This window comes from Coturnix japonica, chromosome 11 (genome assembly GCF_054131305.1).
Source record: "Coturnix japonica strain WE chromosome 11, WE-NBRP24, whole genome shotgun sequence".
In the NCBI taxonomy this organism is placed as follows: Eukaryota; Metazoa; Chordata; class Aves; order Galliformes; family Phasianidae; genus Coturnix; species Coturnix japonica.
Genome location: NC_140673.1, coordinates 7,051,194 through 7,072,895, shown reverse-complemented (window position 1 = coordinate 7,072,895; position 21,702 = coordinate 7,051,194). Strand labels below are relative to the sequence as shown.

Here is a 21,702-nt window from a genome sequence, read left to right as displayed (position 1 = left end):
CAGAATCACTCATCTTCTTACTTGTGGCAGACTGTGCGATATATTCATAAGAAAATAAATTATAATTTGCTAGTCTATCAAAAATGAAAAGTCAGAAAAAGAAGCGTCCGTGAAATGCAGTTTCTTCAGATTCCCACTTTCCCCCTCAACCTTCGCAATATTTTCTTCTGTCCTCTCCTATTTCTGTCACACGATCTTCTCTTACAGAGAGCTTAAATGATTTTATCCTAGTTGTAAATCTAAAACTGCTTTCCATAGCTTACAGTGATGGATGATGACACTTTCCTATTGCTATTTAATTGCTTCAACACCACTGCTTTGATAAACTGGTTAAGATAAATCTTTTTTTTTTTTTTCCTCAGTTTCATCTTAGTAGTCTATACTTTTATGGTTCAACCCCGTGGTGCCTTTAAAAATGATTTTGTTGTCACTAACATATTTAATGCCAGAAAAGATAAACCTTGGCAAACTAGATAGTGGTAATTAGTTCTGTGTTACACCCCATACATTGCAGAACAGCAACTCGGACCACCTTTACTGGAATAGTACCTTACCCACAACTTGTAACATACACATGATTTTTTAATTACCATAATATTGGATATAAATATCTATTCCTTCTTTATATCTGTCCTTCTTCACCATTAAACTGTTCTCATTTTCTGAATGTTGATAATCCTGTGGGTCACAGGATTACCAAAGCTTTACGTATTTGCCATTTGATCCTCAAGCCACTTCACCCTTGACTTTCAGAAAACAGGGCCAGTTCCCTGTAAGCGCTGGCTACCCAACCTCAAGATGGTTCAGTTAGACTGACCACTTTCACAGGGTGTAGATGGGCTGCTGTTCTCAGTAAATACCTCACCTCAGTCTTCTGACACACAGTTGCATTCAGTGTCACCCAAAACACTGACTTTATTCAACTACAACAAATCAAATGCACTGATTTTCATGGCTCTAGACCATCTCCAGGATTATATTCTCTACCTTCACAGTGAATTTCAGCTTCTGAACACCTGAGAACCAAGTTTCTTTTAAAATTCAACCTAAGCAAAAGCCAGCTACGTCAGCTGTGTACAGTACTGAGGTTTGTTCCCTCATATCCCTTATAAGTGATCAAAAGCATTAAGCATGAGGATTAATCACAGGGGGGGATTATATGTAAATCCTTACATGCAGCCCCCTAACAAAAGTACATGGAAATTGCAGTATCATTTCAAACCTGAGCAAGACCAGGAACAGGAGCATATGGCATTGCACTGGCCTATTCTGTGGCTCTTCACATTAAAAGAAAGCACCCTGAGGTTCTCCAAAGCTTATGCTGAGACGGAAACTCTCAGCACAATTTTTCATCATGCTCTAAGCAAATGTCTCTTTGTATTTTTATTTATTTAAGTTCTTTAAGTAAGCATGAATAAACTAGATCACCCAGAGAAATCAAGAGAAAAGGGTGATTCCACCGAACTCTTTTTCTCCCTTCAGCACTGTTAATATATTGCACATCTGAGGGGAAAGCTCTGAGTACGCTATAAATGTTAATGAAAATTCAGATAGCAGGAATTCAACCAGAAAAAAAAAAACAAACAGCAACCCAACTTATTTTCACTTCAACTAGTCCTTCTTGCACTTTTTGCCCACTCTTTCTATTAACTGCCAAATCTCCTAACGCACACTGCTCACCCTCCCCCTCATTTCCAGCAATTCATATTGCAACCTATACCCACTTACTTGAAACTGCTCTCTAAGAACTTCTTCCTTCAATCAAAGGGAGCAAGAGTTATCCTGGAGCCAGAAATAAAAATTAAAAAAAAATAAATAAATAAATCTCCAAACATATAACCAAGGCCACGTCACAAAGAATGTCACCTTGAGAGCATGGAAGGCCATGTCAGAAAGAATGTCACCTTGAGAGCATGGACAAGGATAGAGCAGTCTTGTAGTAAGCCTTCACTTGACACAAATAATCAGTGGAGATGCCTGACTGGGAAATGCCAGAGGTGAGGATATTATCTTGGAAAAACACTTGTTTCCCCATCTGCTCAAAGAATCTGCCTATTACCACTCACAATTAACACTGCAAAGACAGAGGTGTGTCAAACAAAAACGTATTGTTATTAAACAGCTTTTTCGTGGGTTTTTGTTTGTTTGTGTTTTTAAACACACCCTTCTGAGCTGACAAGGGTCTAATGACCACTCCTGATCTTCTCTATTTTCTCTTTCTTACATTTACATGCATTCACATATCGATAACTTGCAGGACATTTGCTTTGTTGATATTTCTAACACTGATGGTAACTACTTTTTATTGTATCGAGTTTATCACACCTCAGCTGTGATAAAAAGGTTGGGTTGCGATCTTATTTACATTAAACATAATTTGAATGAAAATGCAACAATCTTGAAGTAAATTAAATATCAGAGACTAAAAGAGCCTCAGACTTCTTCTCTAATAACAATAAAATGTGGTATTTGTATAATGTCCTTACTTTTCCAAGTAATTGATAATGCAATACATGACTATTACAGAGCTTGTATTCAAGTAACTTAGATGAAAGCACTGAAGTTGTTACAGACTTGCATGTTTCTACATGAGATAAAAATATGGCACATGTAGTTATTTTCTATAAATATGAAGTACAGGTCGTAAGTTTTGTTTCCATCTCCAATCAAGATGAGAAAAACTCTTCAGTTATTCCACATTTTCTGAAAAGATCTTTTTATGTATCATTTCGGGTACGTTTCTCACTGAGACTTTCTGATATTTGTCTGCTATTTTTTCATTTCCCAAAATATGTAAGGCAAAAAAGAGCTAAAATGATTTCAGAGCTTTATATCCTTGTCAGAAAGGTGTTTTGTTTTGTTCTAGGCATTTATACAACTGTACTGAAAAGAGAAATAAAATAGAATTCTAGAGAGCATTTCTAACATTCAACAAATAGATGTTTTCAGAGAAAGTTCCCACAGATGAGTTCCCTCACACTGAAGCAGCAGTTGTTTTACAAATAGAGGCACTGTTGAGTACACTGAATGTTGTACTGCACAAGTAAAGTACATGTCTAGGAGAAAGGTATAGCTTGTATGAACAAACCCGAGTTTTAGCACTCAATTTGCAGCAGTATAGGAGACAATCACCAAATATTTAAGGTCCTAGAAAGGCATTTTTACAGCTCTCTAGTGTAAGCTACCCTAACATCAATCCCGAGGCTAACTTGCTTTAGCAGACTCACATCTCTCTCTCCAGTCTGCAATTGCGTCACTGCACTGCAGTGCAAATGTGCTTTAAAGCCCTTATGCACTTACAGCAGATCTAACTTCAGCACCATGGGAATCCAGATACCACTTATATGGTAATCTGTAAGTAGAATCAGCCAAGAAACCTGGAGAAGCATCTCTTGCTACACTATCTTTAAAGATGTACCTAGGAGCAGTGCCTTCAATCACAAGTCAGCAGGTTTTCAGTTTAGGGGTTAAACTGATTTGTGCTGTCATTATTTAGGGAAACTAGCAAAAAAAAAAAAAAAAAAAATCCTATTTTTCTGTGCAGCATTTGTATAAAGCACATAAACTCATTTTTTTCAGACTTCAAATGTACCTCTTCAATGAACTGTGGTTTTTTTGAGTATCTAAAGCAGCTCACCTTACTGTGTAACTCCCAGAAAATATTACACTGGGGGATACAGAGAATTTCAACATATATTTTGTTACTGAATCTTTGTGCTTGATGATCTCTTATAAAATTACATGGCAGTCTCCAGCGTGGCTTTCTATTTCTTTTTCTAAAAACTACTTTTCCATATGTTTTCGATAAATAACAGCATGGAGGTAATTCCAAACGAATGTTGGAAAGTTCAGCCTACATTTGGTGCACAAGCTCTGAGGGTCAATAAGGGTGTTTGCAGGACTATAGTAAGTTTAATAAATGCATTTGTGATTGCACTCTTAGAAAAAGGCAATCCTTTCAAATTCATGATGAGTTTCATTTGTGCTGAAGGTCCAAATTCAGAAACGCACCAAATCCATGATTACTTCTAGGAGCAAATACAGCATTCTGTCTCTACAAATTTTCAAGCAAGTTCTGTCGTTAATAATAACTGGCATTATAAATCCTTGTTCAGTGTTACTTCCTTTTTAAAATAATTCTAAGAACACACAAACAACTACAAACAAACAAAAACCATAACCCTGTAACCGCCCCAACAGTACAATGATGCAGAATTTCTGCACTCCTTTTCTCTGCTCTTTTTTCCCCCCACATTTATTAAATTTCTAAAAAAGATAAATTGCTACTGACTGTGGAGATCTTTCTACAGCACTACAGAACAGTGGATTAGAGCCAAAAGAAGCCTCCAAATGTTACGTGAGCAACCCACCATTTGTTTTCTGTTCCTACCCAAATGGCAATAGAGACATATGGAGCCTGCCAGCCTTGTAACACAATAATTCTCAAGAGTAACACATGCACTAACAGAAACACTGAACAATATGAACATGTACTACTTCAATACTCTTTTACAAACAATTATCTCAGTAACAATCTTTTCAAATTATAAGGTCACTGATGTTTGTAATTTATGTGTGATCAACAAATCAAGGAATATTCAGAAAGGTTTCTGAGAATACTTTTGTGTTTCCATGGGTAGGTAGCTCTCCCCATTCTTCTGTCTGGGGTGTGTATAGTTCCTGTATCAGATTTTGAAATATTCCTGAGCATAGTTCTGCTACAGGAGTAATGGAGGATTATTTCTGTTTGGTTTTGTGACTATACTTTTGAATTTCAGATAGGGATACATACAGTTCTGCAGGGACTAAACCAATTAAGTGCTAATGGATTTTCCAGCACCTATATAGAGGTAATTCACTCATTCCATCTCCCACTGAAAACTGCAATGACTATTACGAGGACAGGTTATGAAGTGGACAACAGTATTGTAGTCAAAATCAGTAAATAAATAGTCACAGAGTATCTGTTAGTGAGAGCAAATAAGGATCTGAGTTTTTAAATGGATAATTCAATCTGGGTTCCTTGCTCTCCATTCACGCTGTAGCTGCTGTGTGCTGCAGTCCCGCCTCTCACTGCCAGCCTGCATCGGGATGATAATCAGTCACTATGAAAACTCATTAGCTCCACAGCAATGAGTCCTCCACTGCTGAAGCTTGGTGCTGTTCTTAGTACCATGGCAATGATCTCTAGCTGGATGTCCCAAACTCTCCCATCTCTGGTAGGACTAAATACAACCAGACTACCCACTTCAGATACTCTAGTAAGTAGCTGTGTTGTGTTGCAAGCCATCTTAATGCTGAACTAGAATTTAAGTGCTAGCAAAAGCTTTACTCTGTTGCCTCTTTGTAAATCTTTTTAATACTAACCTTCCTATCATCGCTTAATGCATGCTACTCTCTGGGCATCATAAATCGGTGAGCATGTTGCGGTCTTACTATGAACAAAAAAAAGATTATCAAGTAACATTCTTATCTACTTGTGAAGAAGATGTTTTCGTCTTGAGGGTGAAATGCTAAAAATAGTACAGCAGTGTCGTTTTATTTGCCTAGACATTTTTCCTTTGTTTACTGCTCCAGAAAAATGTAGTGCATTATTAAGGAAAACAGATTTCAGGCATCAGATTCCTTGTTAATTTTTGTCTGAATACTGCTATATATTTTTCCTTATTGGAGCACAATCAAACAAACAAATAGCTGTTAGAAACAAAACAGAATTGGTACTAAGAGGCTGGGAATCAGAAAATTAGAAAGGCAAGTTACAAATGACAGAAATAGCAGTTTGTGTGGCTGATGCTCTTATATAGCAGCATCTGTTAAAGACCACCTACAGAAAACCTGTGATTAGCTATTCATGAAAACCATAAAAAGTAAGCATTTAGTTGGACAATAGGGAACTCCATACTGGTATTCATAAGCTGAAGTGAAACAGTTTTTCCATATGTTAGTGAACCACTATATGTTAACTGCAATAAGATGTTTATATAACAGGGTGTTATGTAATATGTAAAGTTCACTATTTGTACAGAAGATTGCTATGCTCAGGCTTTAATTTTGTAGTTGTAAATTAAAATGATGTATTTATTAATCAATGTTCAATTGAATATATGCATGCAGAAAAAGCATTACTGCAGAAAGTCACTGCATTTAGGATTTAAATGTAGCTACTTTAAACTTAATTATGCCATAAGATTCTGTTAAGTTTTAGAACAGCACAAAGCTGAACAGATGAGGATAAACTCCATTTTATTTTCTTTTAATGTAACTAATCTCCAGTGAACTACAGTACAGGTGGCAATATGATAAAACAAGATATAAAGTTCCCAGTACTCCAAAAGTAATTCTTCTAGGATATATATAGCTCAGAAATGTCAGGAAACCAAAAGAAAACCTCCTCATCTTCACTAACTTTTTCTTCTCCTCTCAACTGGAACAATCATACAACAAGGTGGTGTCAGGGGAACAGGCCTCCTCACTAACAGTACCTCCATCCCTGGACTGAATACACAGGACAAACTGACAAATACTGCCTATATCTAAGCAATGATATGAAGTGCACGTGTTGCAATTTGTTCTGCCGCTAGTAACAGTGGAAGCTCCTACAACATTTCTACAAGAATTTCTACAATTGCAAGTGAAAAAAGTAAAAATTTCCAAGTGAAGAGATTGCATAGCACAACAGATTAATACAGGCTTGTAAGAGACGCCTCTGTTTTCTCCAGATTTCCAAGAACTAGTATGATATATAATCATTGCTGCTGTTTGCCAGTTTTTATTTCCTTCCTCGTTTGTTTTCTAAGGCCTGTCAGCAGTAACCCTGTATCTGAATAGTAGATTCAGTAGCTCTTCTCAGGTTTTGATGCCTAGATTTTCCCCCAGGTGGCACAGCGGTTTCTGCTTCAGGTAGGGTTTAAACAGCAAAGCGAAGAAAAATAACAAAGGGGGAAAAAAAATCAAAGCACAACTACCCAAACATGCTCCTTTTTCTCTGTGACTGTATCACCCACCCTACACAACAAAGGAACCATACTGGCATAAATAGAGGTAAATACAGACTACCAGAAAGAACTGCAGCCCAAACTCAGGGTGTGACCTCAGCACTCATTTCTGCACATGTATTCCATCACAGCACACTCATATTGTGCCTGAAGGTCTTTTCCTGTGAGAATTATTATTTTTAAACAAGTCATGAATAGGTAGAGTTGATCAACAACTTTTTTTTCTTAGACAAACCAGACACATTACATCATTAGAACCATTAAGTTCCATTGACAACACGGTGTGGACTATAACTGCTTCACTACAGACTGTGTATGACAGTGCTGCCTCATCCATTCTCCACTGTACAGAACTCATTCACTGATGTAGTAAACTGAATGCAGTAAAATCTAATTATAGATTTTAACATAGATATCAAATACCTTCGCAAAAATCCTACTGAGTATTCCTATCCTATAGGACTTATCACAAGCTATAGGATAATGAACTCCAACAAAAGATTTCTCCTGCATGACCACACTGGCTGGGCATCAATTCTACATACACAGAAACATACAAACTTGTGGAGTGAACAGTGCTTGCACATTGCAAGGTTTACCAGCTTCAGTTGGTCCAGCCTGCACTTTCAGTAGCTGCTCAAAACCAAATTAAATTACCTCTCCAGCAGTATGTTCAATTCTTAGTTTTGTAAACATGTTAAACTAAAGGCCTTTTGCTGTAAAAATTAAGTACATCATAGAAGTGGAATATCCATTTAGCACTGGATATGCCTTTCTAGCAAAATTTCTAGCAAATTCTAAAACAAGTCTAGCTGTCCCCTTTTACAGTCATCTAGGTTAAACCTTCTTCTTTGCAAAACAGAGGAACAATGCAACTCCAAAATTTTCACCAAATTCTACAGTAGAAGAGATCACTGCTATCTTCAGTGGCTGCCTCACAGAGTCGCTGTAAGAAAAAAAGCTTGCCCTCTGACACTAAACCAATTCTCAGCAAACACTATCATCTTCACTACTAATTTCAGGCTACAGAGACATTGCACATCTTCTGAGGTGAGTAAGTTATGCAACTTACTCCTAGCTATGCATCAATAGAAGCCTGCTGGTTTTACTAATCACTCTCCATGCTGACAATTAGTGCAATTTTATAGTAAAATTAGTTATTGAATCCAACTATGTCCAGAAATATTTCAGTGATATCCTTTAGCAATTGTACTATAAAATTCAGTCAATACTGTATTATTAGGAAAAAAATGATGCGTAATATTAATTTTAAATTAAAGATTGGAAAAAGACAAAAATATTTCTGGTGTCCATTAGTCTTTATTCTCTCACCTGAGTTCAGTCATCTAATTGCGTTACTTAGTCTCATTCCAACACTCAAAGACTTCCATAAATCCCATTAAACAGACAGATACCACTCTCACAAAGTACCACGCAAGCTTTAAAAGCATTTTTAAAGGAATGCTAGGAATTTCCAGAACTGTTCTGGAAATGAAGCACAGTTCAGTGTCTTAACTGCATTATGCCATACCTGCCATCACCTCCCTCCATCTAAACTAACCTGGCACTTCTTAGCACCGCCCTGCAGCAAGCCTTCTCCCTTTAGTGTAAGCATAGTTGAAGTCAATGGAGAACAGTTTTCTGCACTGCATCTTTAAGAGCAAACTTGCTAATCCCCAACCAGAACCATTTCCAAGCCATCTTCCTATTGCATGACTCACATATACTGTGCTCTCTCTTTGGGATTTTATATTTGTTCTTTTCCGTCTTTGTTGTTTCCATTAGTCTAAAGTAAAAGTCATTCAGGCTGAAAGGACATATTTGTTCTCTGTTAATGAAAAACCATAACACTGCTCTGCAAAGAATTAAATCAACCAGCTTGTGCTGAATCCCAAGCAGGAAATTGTTCTCATGCACACTGGAAACAATGCTCGCATCACACTGCTGGAAAACTATTACAAATCTGTTCAAAATCACCAGTATAAATAGTCAAGAGAATAATAAGCAATGACTAGGAGGAACCTCACTGCAAATATATACTGCAAAAGTACACCAAAATAGATACTGTTTCAAGCAACAGAATCAGTTCTGTTCCCTTCATTTGCATTGTTACTGTTGTGTGTTACAGACTCAGATTAGCCCCAAAGAAGGGTGGCAAGTTTATAGCTCAGCCCAGGATCCTGATGGCCGCTGTATTTGTACTGTGGTTGCACCTGAACAAAACCTGTGTTCAAGAGATGCCAAGAGCAGACAGCTTAGACAGCTGCTAGAGAAGGTAAGTCCTTAACTTACTAACTCCCTACTAACTTAACTCCTCCTTGTGGTCAATACATTTCCCACAAAAATCTACTTATTTCTGTATAAGTTCAATAAAAATTGTGTCCTAAAGCGTTATCTAACAAAACTACTTCTTCAGGGTATGTTCCCTATCAGCGTTTTCAGTGCTTACCCAAATTTATCTGCTGTTGTTATAGCACACCTCTGCCAACCCAAGCCACTTACCTAGCAAACTGAAGTTGAATCCGTTCTTCATTCCTCCCAAAAGCTTTCCTTATGCAAAGTCAGGGAAACTCAGTCCTGTCTTGAAAGTTACAAATCCCATCTCAAACTGCCTACTTGTTGGAGGGTCTGAACTACAGCTTATGCTTCAATTATGTCTTTTGAAGGTCATTCCTTGCCTCTCATCAACTAATAACGAAATCCAGGCAGGAGAGCATGATCAAAGCAGACAGTACAAAAGAGAAATATGCTAAGTTGCTTTTAGTTGTTTCCTCACTTACTCTATACTAAAACTAGCGAAGTGTTATTTTGTACCAAAAAGAAAAAAAAAAAATTTTTTTTTTTTTAAAAATGCTGCAACCATGAAAACACAAACTATTGTCCTGCATTCTCTGCATAGGTAAGCTGATAGTGATTATATAGCCTCACAGTATGAAATAGAATAGCTGAACAGCAGCATCAGAAAGCAAAACATAGACAAAAATATATACTTTTAACACATTGAATTTTTTCTGTATAGTTCTAGCTAAAAAAAAATATCATGCCAGTGTTAATGTAATGCCAGATCCTGCAGATTTTCTCTCCACAAACCTCTGTGAACTTCAGTGGATACTTAATGTTAAGGTTTCGACCAAATCCATAGCATGACATGCAGCAAAGTAGCTTTAGAAATATTTCAAAACTTAACAGTCCCTTTCTCAGAGGCAAGTTGCAAACAGGGAAGGAGACAGAATACTTGTTAAAAAAGAATAACTGCATTTGAAAAATGTTACTTTTAAATCTGGCAAAAGCATTGCTTTCTTAATAAGTGCTCTTAAAAATATAGAATTTACTCTAGATGAAAGTTCTTGTTTTACTACAGTGCAAATGCCAGCAATAGCTACTAAGTCACTTGCCGTACATGCAACAGTTGTCCATACGTTCACTTCTTCTCACCTATTTAAAAAAAAAAAGTTTTTCTACCGTTAGAACAATTGGCTAACATTATAACTTTATACCCATTTATGAAATCATAAGAGAACACCAATTTAATTACGAGCGCATCCCAGCTTACATCTAGGCAATCTCATGTTTTCCTTATACTAAATTGCTCTATCAAGACCTTCTAGCTAAAAATTATGCACTTCATAATAACTCAGCAAACTTATCCAAGCTTTAGTCCTGTCTCTCTTCAAGTGTCTGGAAGAAAACACACAGTACATAGAACACCATGAAGAACAGTCAACACCTACCACAGAGGACAAAGTAGATTAGTACACTCCTGTGATTAACGGCATTTTTCCAGCCCATCAAAACCGGTGCTAAAAGGATCTCCAGCCCTTCCTCAAAATCCCTTATGGCTCTAAGATCTCACTCCTGCTAGTCTGCTGTTAGTCCTGTTTCCCAAACTTTGTACTGTCATGTTATGAAATTTAAAACTTATACAGTGGTATAAATGACTCACAGCTAAAGCTTTGCTATAAGTACAGTTTACTGCCTAACATTTAACTACCTAACCAGGAATAAAAAGTAAAGCAACAAAAAGTACATTTAGAGAGTGTTCTTCTTTAACAGGTTCAGAATATGTCCCAGTCTATTGAAGTTTTAAATCTACGGACTCAGAGGGATTTCCAGTATGTTTTAAAAATGGAAACACAAATGAAAGGGCTGAAGGCCAAGTTTCGGCAAATTGAAGATGATCGGAAGACATTAATGACAAAGCATTTTCAAGTAGGTTTTATTTTAACAATAACTTTGAAAGCCTGCTCGAAGCAATGCATGGACTGCTAAGATCTCAGCTTGAAATGCTCGTATGAGGGCAAAATTAAAAAAGCAAAGCAAAAAAAGTTTCCTTTATGACGATCTTTTGCTCTGTTCAGGTTAACTGTGCTAGGAAGCAACAATAGGAAGTTATTAAAAAATTAGATATATGTCACTAGAAACCGAATCCTGCTTTTATTTCTGTACCAATGTGCATGTCATACTGAAAAATTATTATTCATTGAAGATACATTGATAAATGGGGAGATCTAAAGAAATTAACAGCAAATAAGTAGAGAGTTCTGCATTTTTTTGCTGTTACCTGGTATTTACTGCAGCTGAAGAAAAGAAAGCATATAATACATCAGTTGCTGTAATTTTTATCCTGTACGGCTTATATCTAATTTCACGTCTGAAGGTTTGCTATTTTGAGTTTGGGATAGGGGAGGAGGGCAATAATTCTCAGTCACATTCATGTGATTAAAGAAAGACTTCCAAGGAATATTAATGACAAAAAAAAAAAAAAAAGTGCCAATCTTTTCCTGAGTAGGAGGTTCACAAAATAGCATTGTATACTTTGAAATAAGCTAATAAATTGATATTTCTGGTCTGCAAGATAGAATCTAGAAAAACCATTCTGCAGATTAAACTATTTTTAACCAAGCATATATATAATTGTAAGTGTTCATGAAACAAAATGGACTTATTGTTTTCTAATAAATGCTAAAGTAAATAATTACATAGATAAATTCTTTTTCAGATATATTGAATATCCAACAGGTCTTAGTAATATCAGGAATTATTACATTAATGGTCTGACTACCAAATTTAATATTTTCTTTCATCATTCTTTATATTAGAGTTTGAGCACACGCATCCAGTCATTTTCAGGCAGTAAGAAATGCCTCTGCCTTTTTTGCTTTTGTTACTCATTGCTACAACACCACCATGTTTGTGTAACATCATTATATATTCATTATGTATTCTGCATTCCTGTTGTAAACTTCCTTGGAAACAAACTATCTAAATTGACTGTCTGACACTTGATATCACAGGTACTAGATTTCTGCAGTACTGACCTTTTAAACATTCAATATTTTTATTGGTCAGTGGACAAAACGGATTTCTAGGCATATAAATGATAGAATAATTTGAAAGGTCAGCATCACACTGCTACCTTTCTGAAATTTGATCTACTAAATTTCCAGTCCTTTATCTCAACTGAGGCAAGGAAATTCATTCTTAACATAGCATTACCTCTCATACCAGCAGTCACTCAATGCTAGGATGTGTCTGCCACCCATTCACACTGTGATACAATTTAATTGTTGTACTATCATAGAAACCAGTTAGGGAGTGTCAGAAGACACCTTTTTATTTATTTAATTAATGAAAACACCTAAATTATCTTTATATCATTTACTGAAGTAAGATGTTCTACTGTCGTGGTTCCATATTTTTGATAGCCAAAGAATGCAAACTTGATCCATGTCACACTTTAGCATATGGTCATACTTCTGTCAAATCATCATTCATGCATTCACTGTGTCTCTTTAAACACATTTTGCTGAGTTACAATCTTTTCATTTATCTCCAACATGGTTTACCCATGATTTGTGACTGTTTATGGCTTCGCAGAACCAAAGCCTAATTTCATTATCTCAAAATTAAATAAAAACTTAAACTTCTGAAGCTCTGCTTCCCAGAAAGCCCACTCTCACTCTCATCAAGAAAACCATAACTATTACGGTTTTACAGATAAAGTAGACTAAAGCTGAGCTTTCACTAAGAGCAATCAAGCAAAAATAGTTTTTGCAGTAGAACTCAATAATTTAGCTATTAAAGCATAATTGGAAGACCCTTTGACAAATAAAGTCAAAGAAAAAAGGAAACTCGATTCTCATTAATTCATTTACAACTATTACTATGTTTGAATTTAAAATGCTAATTTCCAGCTATTAAGATGACCCGTGTGCAAAATACTCTTCTGAACACCGCATGTAGGTCTTTATTTTGAACAAATTATAATTTTAACATAAAATGAATTGTTAATGCCACATGGATAATGTAGCTGAGTGATGAATAGAGGCTGCAGACCTCAAGTGAATTTAAAACCTGGTTGAGAAGTGAAAACTCAGAGGTGGACTTTCAAGCACCTGTAATGGCCAACCCCATCTACTTCTTTCATATTTCCTTAATAGCAAACCATTCTGTTTGGCATCAAATTATTTATTTTTTGTAGATATTTTACCATGTTTATTGCAACCTATAATACAAGTGATTAAAAAAACTGTGCACATGCATCTCTGTGTATTTGTTGTTATGCCAACTTCTGAACACATTTGCTTCTGCACCTCCCTCTTCCTTGTGCCTAGGCTTCCATCTAGTTAACCTCTGCTTTCCCTTTTAAACTGCCACCTACACTCCAGCTATCCATCAGGACTACATTTTCTAATCCCTTCACAACAGCCCCTCCCTGGGTGTCCTCATCCATTCTCTATCTCTCTAAGAATTTGCTCATGGACATTATGCTGTTTTCACAAATTAAAAACAGATATGCAAATCTGTGTACAACTGATACGTCAAGGACAAATCTGCATGCTTCTCATAAAAGAAAATATTCTGATTGCAAGGATTCTTTGAGGATTTCTAACCAAGCAAAAAAGAAAAGGAAAAGAAAAAAAGAAAAAGAAAAAGCCACAATCTGAACCAATCTAATTTAATACAGATTAAGATTTATATCTTTAAAAAATAATTACAAAACTAAGGATGATTAGGCACTGTAGGTTGCAACCAGACAAATTCTAAAAGAATGTGACAGTGAAGACTGAGACCAAACTGAAGCCTTACGTCTTTAATAAACACTTAGGGATAGGAGTGGCAAAATAACAATGACTGCACATGGCAATAAAATGATCTGCACACATTTTCACAGCAAAAAACAATAGAGGAAGCTCAAAGACACCTAGTGATATAGCTGGATGACAAAAACAAATCTGTTTAAGAACCATGGAATTTTTTTGCATCAGAAGAAAGAAATGTATATGATTGTGGCTAGATCAGAATTAAATAGGGTTCAGTAGACACTAAAGAAATCAACTCAGTGTTTCTAAAGAGTGAAATAGAATTTAACAGTTCATCTGCTATAAAAACAGGTATGATATCTTTGGCTGCCACTATGTGTTCAATCACCTACTCTCAAGAATTATACAGTTAGTTGGGAGTTTACACCCTCTAGATGGAAAGTCAGACCTTCAACATTTTTTGTCCAGATCATTTAAAGGTAATCATGTAACACAGCTGAAACAAACTATTCTCTCATGCATTTTATCTACTGCTTATTGCCATTAATTCTGAAGTTTCTAAAGCTTCCACAAATTAATTAATTTAAAAAAAGAAAAAAAAAAAAAAGATCTGTAGCTATAATCAGTAATCAATTTCAAGTCATTATAATAATTAGGCATAAATATTATGTAATGGGAAATGAAAGGAGTGAAATCCCTTAAACTGCTCTAACACACATATGCTTGCCTTTAACAGGAGTTGAAAGAAAAGATGGATGAGCTCCTGCCACTGATCCCAGTTCTGGAGCAATACAAAACCGATGCCAAATTAATCACCCAGTTCAAGGAGGAAATTAGGAATCTGTCTACTGTTCTCACTGGTATTCAGGAAGAAATTGGTGCTTATGACTATGACGAACTACACCAGCGGGTGCTCAGTTTAGAAACAAGGCTTCGAGACTGCATGAAGAAACTCAGTAAGTTTCAAATTTCACATATTATTTGAACCCTCTGTTGACCATCTATAATTTTTCTCAGTAGAAAGTTTTCCTTCATGATCAAAGACTGCAACATATTCATGCTATCCTAATAAATTGCAAGAGTAGCTCACCATTAGGACAGCACAATTGCTAAGCTTGTATTAACATATCTTAAACATCTGTTTTACTGTTTACAAAAGGAATTATAATGGAAGATTATAAAAAAAACCAGCAAATTTAAATCTAGGAGCCTTACAACTGGTCAAAGAGCTACAAAGATTCTTCCTAAAATGTTCAGACAGGAAATCCTATTTTAAAGTTGGAAGTAGAGTGGAACCAGTTTGGCATTGTCAACAACATAATAATGATGCAAATTTTTCTATAACATCTGAGAGGCCACTCCAACTGCAATGCCTTTAGACCTGTAGTATTAACACTAGGATAGCTATGCCATTCTTTCATCTGCAACACAACATAGTAAGTATCTAAGGGAAATAAAGCATGACTTCACTAAAAAATATAGCAATGGTCTATCAAAAGCACCACACAATAACAGGGACTCTCGATTACTCAAGTAATAGCTTTAGTTAGAAAAAGTCAAAGCTGAGTACCTCCAAAACTCAGCACCAGATCAGTATCAGCTACTACAACTAAACATCTGAAGTATTATTAAGCTTCAGCCTGAACTTTTATTACCTATATATGAGCAACTAGTACCTACCCACTTGAAAAACCATAACACAGAAATGCGTCCCTAAAGACTGTCCATTCATCCTGAGATACCTGAATGGATCGCTACTGAAATCTTGGGTGCTATAGCATCCATCCCCCTAAGAAAGAATAAATACTTTCTAAGTTAAGAAAGGACACAAATCAAACAGAATCCTGTGATCAGTATCTCAGTAAACAGGTATGAGATGTCTATTTTCAAAGGCTATATGTGGCTTAAAATACATTATTAACTTTATAGGCAGTACTGTTAGTTTTGTGAGGCAATGGAATGAGAAAAATCTAGGTTAGGTTACACTCTTAAATTATTTATTTGCAATGTCTTCATTTTAAATTAGAAATAGTACAGTGATGATAGGCTAAAACACATGAAAGACTTTGTCAAACATATTTTTAGAGTCTTATTTACCCCTCAATACATAGCAGCATGCTCAGCAATAAAATTTAGGAAAGCCGGCTTTCCAAATGCAGCCATAGATAAAAGACTTAACTAATTGGGCTTAGATGCTTAAATGACTTCTATTTTCTCCTACTAATAATAGTGATGCTAATTTTTTTTTTTTTTTTTTTTTTTTTGCCTACTCCTGTGTAGTCTTTATTGTAGTTTTAAACCAGCTTGACTTAAGTTTACTGTGAACAGCTCCTGAAGATTGGTTCGGTGTGTTCCAGCCATATACACCACAAGAGATGACCCAGCTGTGATTGCCCATACCAGTCTGACAGATAGAAGCCTGCAGCAGCAGAAGGCAGACTGGCCAAAGTGTGACAAAGGATCTAGCTTGAGCCTTAACAGACTTTGTTGCATTTCACAATATAATCACCTAACTTGCATGTTTAATAGCTATTTTCCACTCCCGTCCCTAGTAGCACCTGTTCAGTTTGTTTCCATAACATTACCTAATAAAGATCTGTGCAACCATTTACTTATTAAAGAAGGATTTCTAGATAAAAACATCTGGCCAGAAAAAACTCCTTCCCAGTTTCATAATGTAGAAAAATCCAGGCTTGATGCAACCTTCTCCTGAACGGAATAAGATGACTCTCAATCCTATGTAACATTTGTTTTCCACATTTCCTAAGTAGATTGGCTTATACACCATAGCACAACCAAATATCATAGTGAAACACTTAATTTCAACTTTAAAAAAAGAAATGAAATGACATGTCATATTTTCCCCCTTCACATGAAACATCCTTTCTTTAAAGGTGCTACTTCACTTAGACACATACACGTCACTGCCTCTTGGTCAACACACAAATTCCATCAGGATCTTGCTGCTAATGGGTTTATTATTTATGTCCCCTGAAATATAGCCTTTTGGTTCATTAATAAGGTCAACAACCAAGATCATATCGATTTTCATTATTTCCTCTTAGACTGTCTAACACAACACAATAGAATGGATTAGAAGCCAAATGAAACAGCCACAGTTGCTGAATAATTCTCACATTCAATTTCTTAGTTTCAGCCAGACCCATAGTACCAGCTCAGCTGTGTCTGTACAATCCCAGGGCAGTCAGCTGTGGGCCTGCACTTGTGCACAGTGGTACATTTTGTGCAGAAGATCCATTGTCTCACTTTTCCCTTTACCTTTCCCCTTGTTGTTACCTTGATCAATGGAAAACTGAAACATTCATCAACCCTAACCTTTCACTGAACTTTCTGAAGGCAAAAATAAGTTGGGTTTTATGTCTTTTCATTTATTATTAAATGTTATTTCTGTCAGCTGGGAAGATATCTTACTAGGCTGTATTTTTCTTCACAGAAAATTGAAAACATGCTCTAAAAAGCACAAAACAAAAAATATTTGTTTTTTGTTTGGGTTTTTGAGATTTTCTTTTGTCTCTTTGTTTCGGTATATTTATAATGCTGCTAAATTCAAAGAAGTTAATACAATGTAGATGACAAGTCATCTTCAACCTAAGCCTGAGTTCCCTGGAGACACTATTTACTTTTGAGCAGTTGGTCTACTACTCTGTCTGATGTCAAGGAGGGTTGTGTAATTATTTGCATTAATGCATTTGCTTTTCTAATTTCAGCGTGTGGCAAATTGATGAAAATTACAGGCCCCATTACAGTCAAGATATCTGGAACCCGATTTGGAGCCTGGATGACAGATCCATTGGCATCAGAGAAAAATAACAGAGTATGTTAAGACTCTGAATATCTGTGTCATTCTAGAGTTTTACTTGCTTTATTTTCACCTTTAAAAAGAGAATTTTCCCCTGGGAGGTTACACTCAAAATATTTCTTCTACTTTCATCATTTCCACTGCTAAACATCTTCAGAAAGAGACCAAAAGTGTGCAAAAATATCTACAGGCAAATGTTAGCAAAGCACATTTGTGCCATTTCCTTACACTGTGTCAGGGTTGACATAAACCTATCCAAAGTGAACATACATTTTATTTACTCCTAAGATTTTATTCATCTCATTTCTTTAAAAACCTAAGTAATTTAATACAGACAACAACACCCGTAAGCACAGCTCTCCCCAAAATACAAAATTGCTGGATTAAGCTCTGTATAAGCTGAATACTGACCACTGGCCATAATACATATTATGTTATTTTTTGCATCTGTAATAGGATCCCAGCCTGGCCAGATATAACAGTCATCCTAAGAGTTCACTTGCACAAGTAAATCTTGATTTGGAAATTCAGGAGTTCTCCATACTTTGTAACAGGAATTTGGACAATATTGTACTTTGACAGACTGCTGTTTACCCAAAACCTTTTTCCTTCTTTGTCATACATGCATCATGTCACACCACAGTCATGTGCCTCAAACTGTGTTCCAGATACTCACTTCTAACTTTTGTTTTCTTTCCAGGTCTGGTACATGGACAGTTACACTAATAATAAAATTGTCCGTGAATATAAATCAATTGCAGACTTTGTCAGTGGGGCTGAATCAAGGACATACAATCTTCCATTCAAATGGGCAGGAACCAACCATGTTGTCTACAATGGCTCCCTCTATTTCAACAAGTACCAGAGCAACATCATCATCAAATACAGCTTTGATACTGGGCGGGTGCTTGCACAGCGTAGCCTCGAGTATGCTGGCTTTCACAATGTCTATCCCTACACCTGGGGTGGCTTTTCTGATATTGACCTGATGGCAGACGAAATCGGGCTATGGGCTGTGTATGCCACCAACCAGAATGCAGGTAACATCGTTATCAGCCAGCTAAACCAGGACACACTGGAGGTGTTGAAGAGCTGGAGTACAGGCTACCCCAAAAGAAGTGCTGGAGAATCCTTCATGATCTGTGGCACCTTGTATGTTACTAACTCTCACTTAACGGGAGCCAAGGTCTACTACTCTTACTCCACCAAAACCTCCACATATGAGTACACAGACATTCCTTTCCATAATCAGTATTTTCATATATCCATGCTTGACTACAATGCAAGAGATAGAGCTCTCTATGCTTGGAATAATGGACACCAAGTCCTGTTTAATGTCACTCTTTTCCACGTCATTAAGACTGAAGATGATACATAATTCTCTTTCGCTTTTACCTTCCTAACCTACCCCATCTCAAAACAGCGTCATTTGTGAAAAATTCCAAAATATCCACTTTTCTCCATTCCATTTCTTTTACATTTCTTTTCTCCATCAAGGAAAAGTAACATTTTCTATCACGCAATGCATTTCAAATATGGCTGTACCTGTCAAAAACAACTTGTTGGAAATAGAAGCATCGTAACTAACAATTCCACAAGGTACTGACAGACCTTGTTGTGAAAAAAACTCTACAGAAGTGGCAAAAGACAGTTTAAAATATAATGATCTGCCTTACTTTAGAGACAGAGACTAATGGTGGCTTAAGTGCATGAATGTCTTTTTTTACCTCATTTTTGTTTTCAATCTCTTGTTAAACTCCAAGAAATATTTTGGTAATGTGAGACATATTGCACATTGTGTTTTTTATTTATTCTAGAAGAAAGATTTAGGAATTTAATTTTACTTGGACACGGAGTACAACTCATTCTGCCATCACCCAATTTCAGATGTGGTGCTGTACAATATGTTTTTAAATCTCTTGCAATCATTTTATCAACAGTATGTATTTCTACCATTGTAACCACCATTGTGCAATTGTATCTCTTCACTTATGTGAAAGTAAACTAAGTACTATTTTTTATAAAATATATTGAAGCTTAATTGCAATTCTGGTTATGGGTCAGTTGACAGTAGCAACTCAGAAAAGGTTGTTATTTGTTAGAAAGATGGTTCAGTTTTTCAGGTGCATGATGCCCATTCTCAACTTTGCTTGGAACATTTTTTACTCACCATTGGTGCTAACTCAAAAATATGCAATATTGAAGACTCATGCCAATCGTTTTAAGGCACAGCTCTTAGCACTGGGGCTGTTTTCCAGTAAGAGCAAATAATATGTTGGCTATTTGGCTTGCTACAATATCTTGTTAGAAACTGGATGGCAGAGGTAATATCTTGAGGAAAAACGTGTCGTAAGCCTCATTCTATCTCATTTGAAACTAGTGGAGGTTGACAAGGTTTCCATTGAGGAAAAAAATAAGATGCTATATATTTAGGCACACCTGCAAAGGAACTAATATTCATAAGTACAATAGCCTTTATATTTAGCTAGGCTGTCACATAAGAGATGTACTTGAAACCATGTGAAAAGCCTTCTTCCTCACAAAACCTGGGATCTTCCTCTCACAACACCTTTTAAATTGCTCATAGAAAACCAGGAACAATTAAAAGTTGCTCCTGTTTAAGAACAAGAAAAAAAAATGCACAGGTATTTTGCTAGATCCATTTTGAAGACATTTCATTCCTTGATTCCCCCAATGTACCAGCAGAGATCATCTTAGAATAATGAAAACATTCATATAACTTATGTCCTATACACATTTCCAAGTCTGCTTTGCAACGTAAGCCCATGTGGAGATGAACACAAATTGCCTTACTTTTTCAGACTGGTTGCACAACAAAAAGCTACCTGGGAGGTTTCAAGAATTGTTATGGGGGGGAAAAAACCCCAAACCTAACCACACACAGAATCAGAGAAAAGTTAGAATCATAGAATCATTAAGGTTGGAAAAGACTGCTAAGATCATCTTGTCCAGCCATCCACCTGCTACCAATGTTGTGCACTATGTCCCTAAATAACACACCTAGACACTTGAACATTTCCAGGGACGGTGATTCCACCACTTCCCTGGACAGCCCATCCCAGTGCCTAACCACACTTTCAGAGAACAGTTTTACTAATATCCAACCTGGAAAGTTACTCTACTACCTCCATTTCCCCCCCTGACTCTAGTAAAAATGGGAGCTGTAACCCTTCAAAAAATCACTCACAGTGAAGACAGACACCAGGTGAACAGACAAACTATGGCACTGCTGCATCAACTTGCCACGCTTTCCAGTCTGAACAATTAAACTGTGACAAATGAACATGAATGTGACTACTGGTTAAACAGGCATTTTATAAGAATGTTTTATGGAAATGAAATATCTTCACCCTAAAGCAAACACTATGGAAAACATAGAACTCCTAAAAAGTTACTAGTGAGAAATCAAACAATTTTCTACCATCATCAATACTCATGTCTGGAAAAAAAGTTACTACTATTCTTCAAGTGTAATTACTGTCTATACATTAACATGAGCTGGTAACATTTCTTAGAGTAGTATTAATTTAGTTAGCAAGTGAAAGGGTAAAATGACCACTCTCCTAATAATCAAAGGAAAGAGACTACTGAAAGGTGCTGAGGATAAATGAGTAAGAGAAAGTCACCTTTAAAGAGTTATTTGTCTTACTGATAAACTACAGCAATAAGGCTTAGGAGTCATACCTAAATAAATCCTGCCCTTCTAAATCAGTAACAGTTGAATTCCAAAACCTTTAAACAAGAAATATAGCTTACATAAAATAGAACCCAGTAAGACACTACCAAAGAAGCAGCACTACTACCTTTTTGAGAAGCATTCATT

General features: G+C 36.2%; 1 protein-coding gene across 4 annotated transcripts in view; it reads left to right on the top strand.

Annotated features, from left to right (window-relative positions):
- OLFM3 (olfactomedin 3) overlaps nucleotides 1-19,905 on the top strand; it is a 43,842-nt gene extending 23,937 nt beyond the window's left edge. The window contains exons 1-6 of one of the 4 annotated variants that reach the window (XM_015869909.3): nucleotides 3,842-5,261; nucleotides 9,124-9,270; nucleotides 11,049-11,204; nucleotides 14,775-14,994; nucleotides 17,767-17,873; nucleotides 18,559-19,905. In XM_015869909.3, the coding sequence (XP_015725395.2) occupies nucleotides 5,133-5,261; nucleotides 9,124-9,270; nucleotides 11,049-11,204; nucleotides 14,775-14,994; nucleotides 17,767-17,873; nucleotides 18,559-19,236 (1,437 nt within the window). In that variant the 5' untranslated portion in view covers nucleotides 3,842-5,132 and the 3' untranslated portion in view covers nucleotides 19,237-19,905. Of the gene's footprint in view, nucleotides 1-3,841; nucleotides 5,262-9,123; nucleotides 9,271-11,048; nucleotides 11,205-14,774; nucleotides 14,995-17,766; nucleotides 17,874-18,558 lie in introns of those variants that run through there. The other 3 variants (XM_015869910.3, XM_015869911.3, XM_085512145.1) reach the window with 3 other exon arrangements.
- The last annotated feature ends 1,797 nt before the right edge of the window (nucleotides 19,906-21,702 follow it).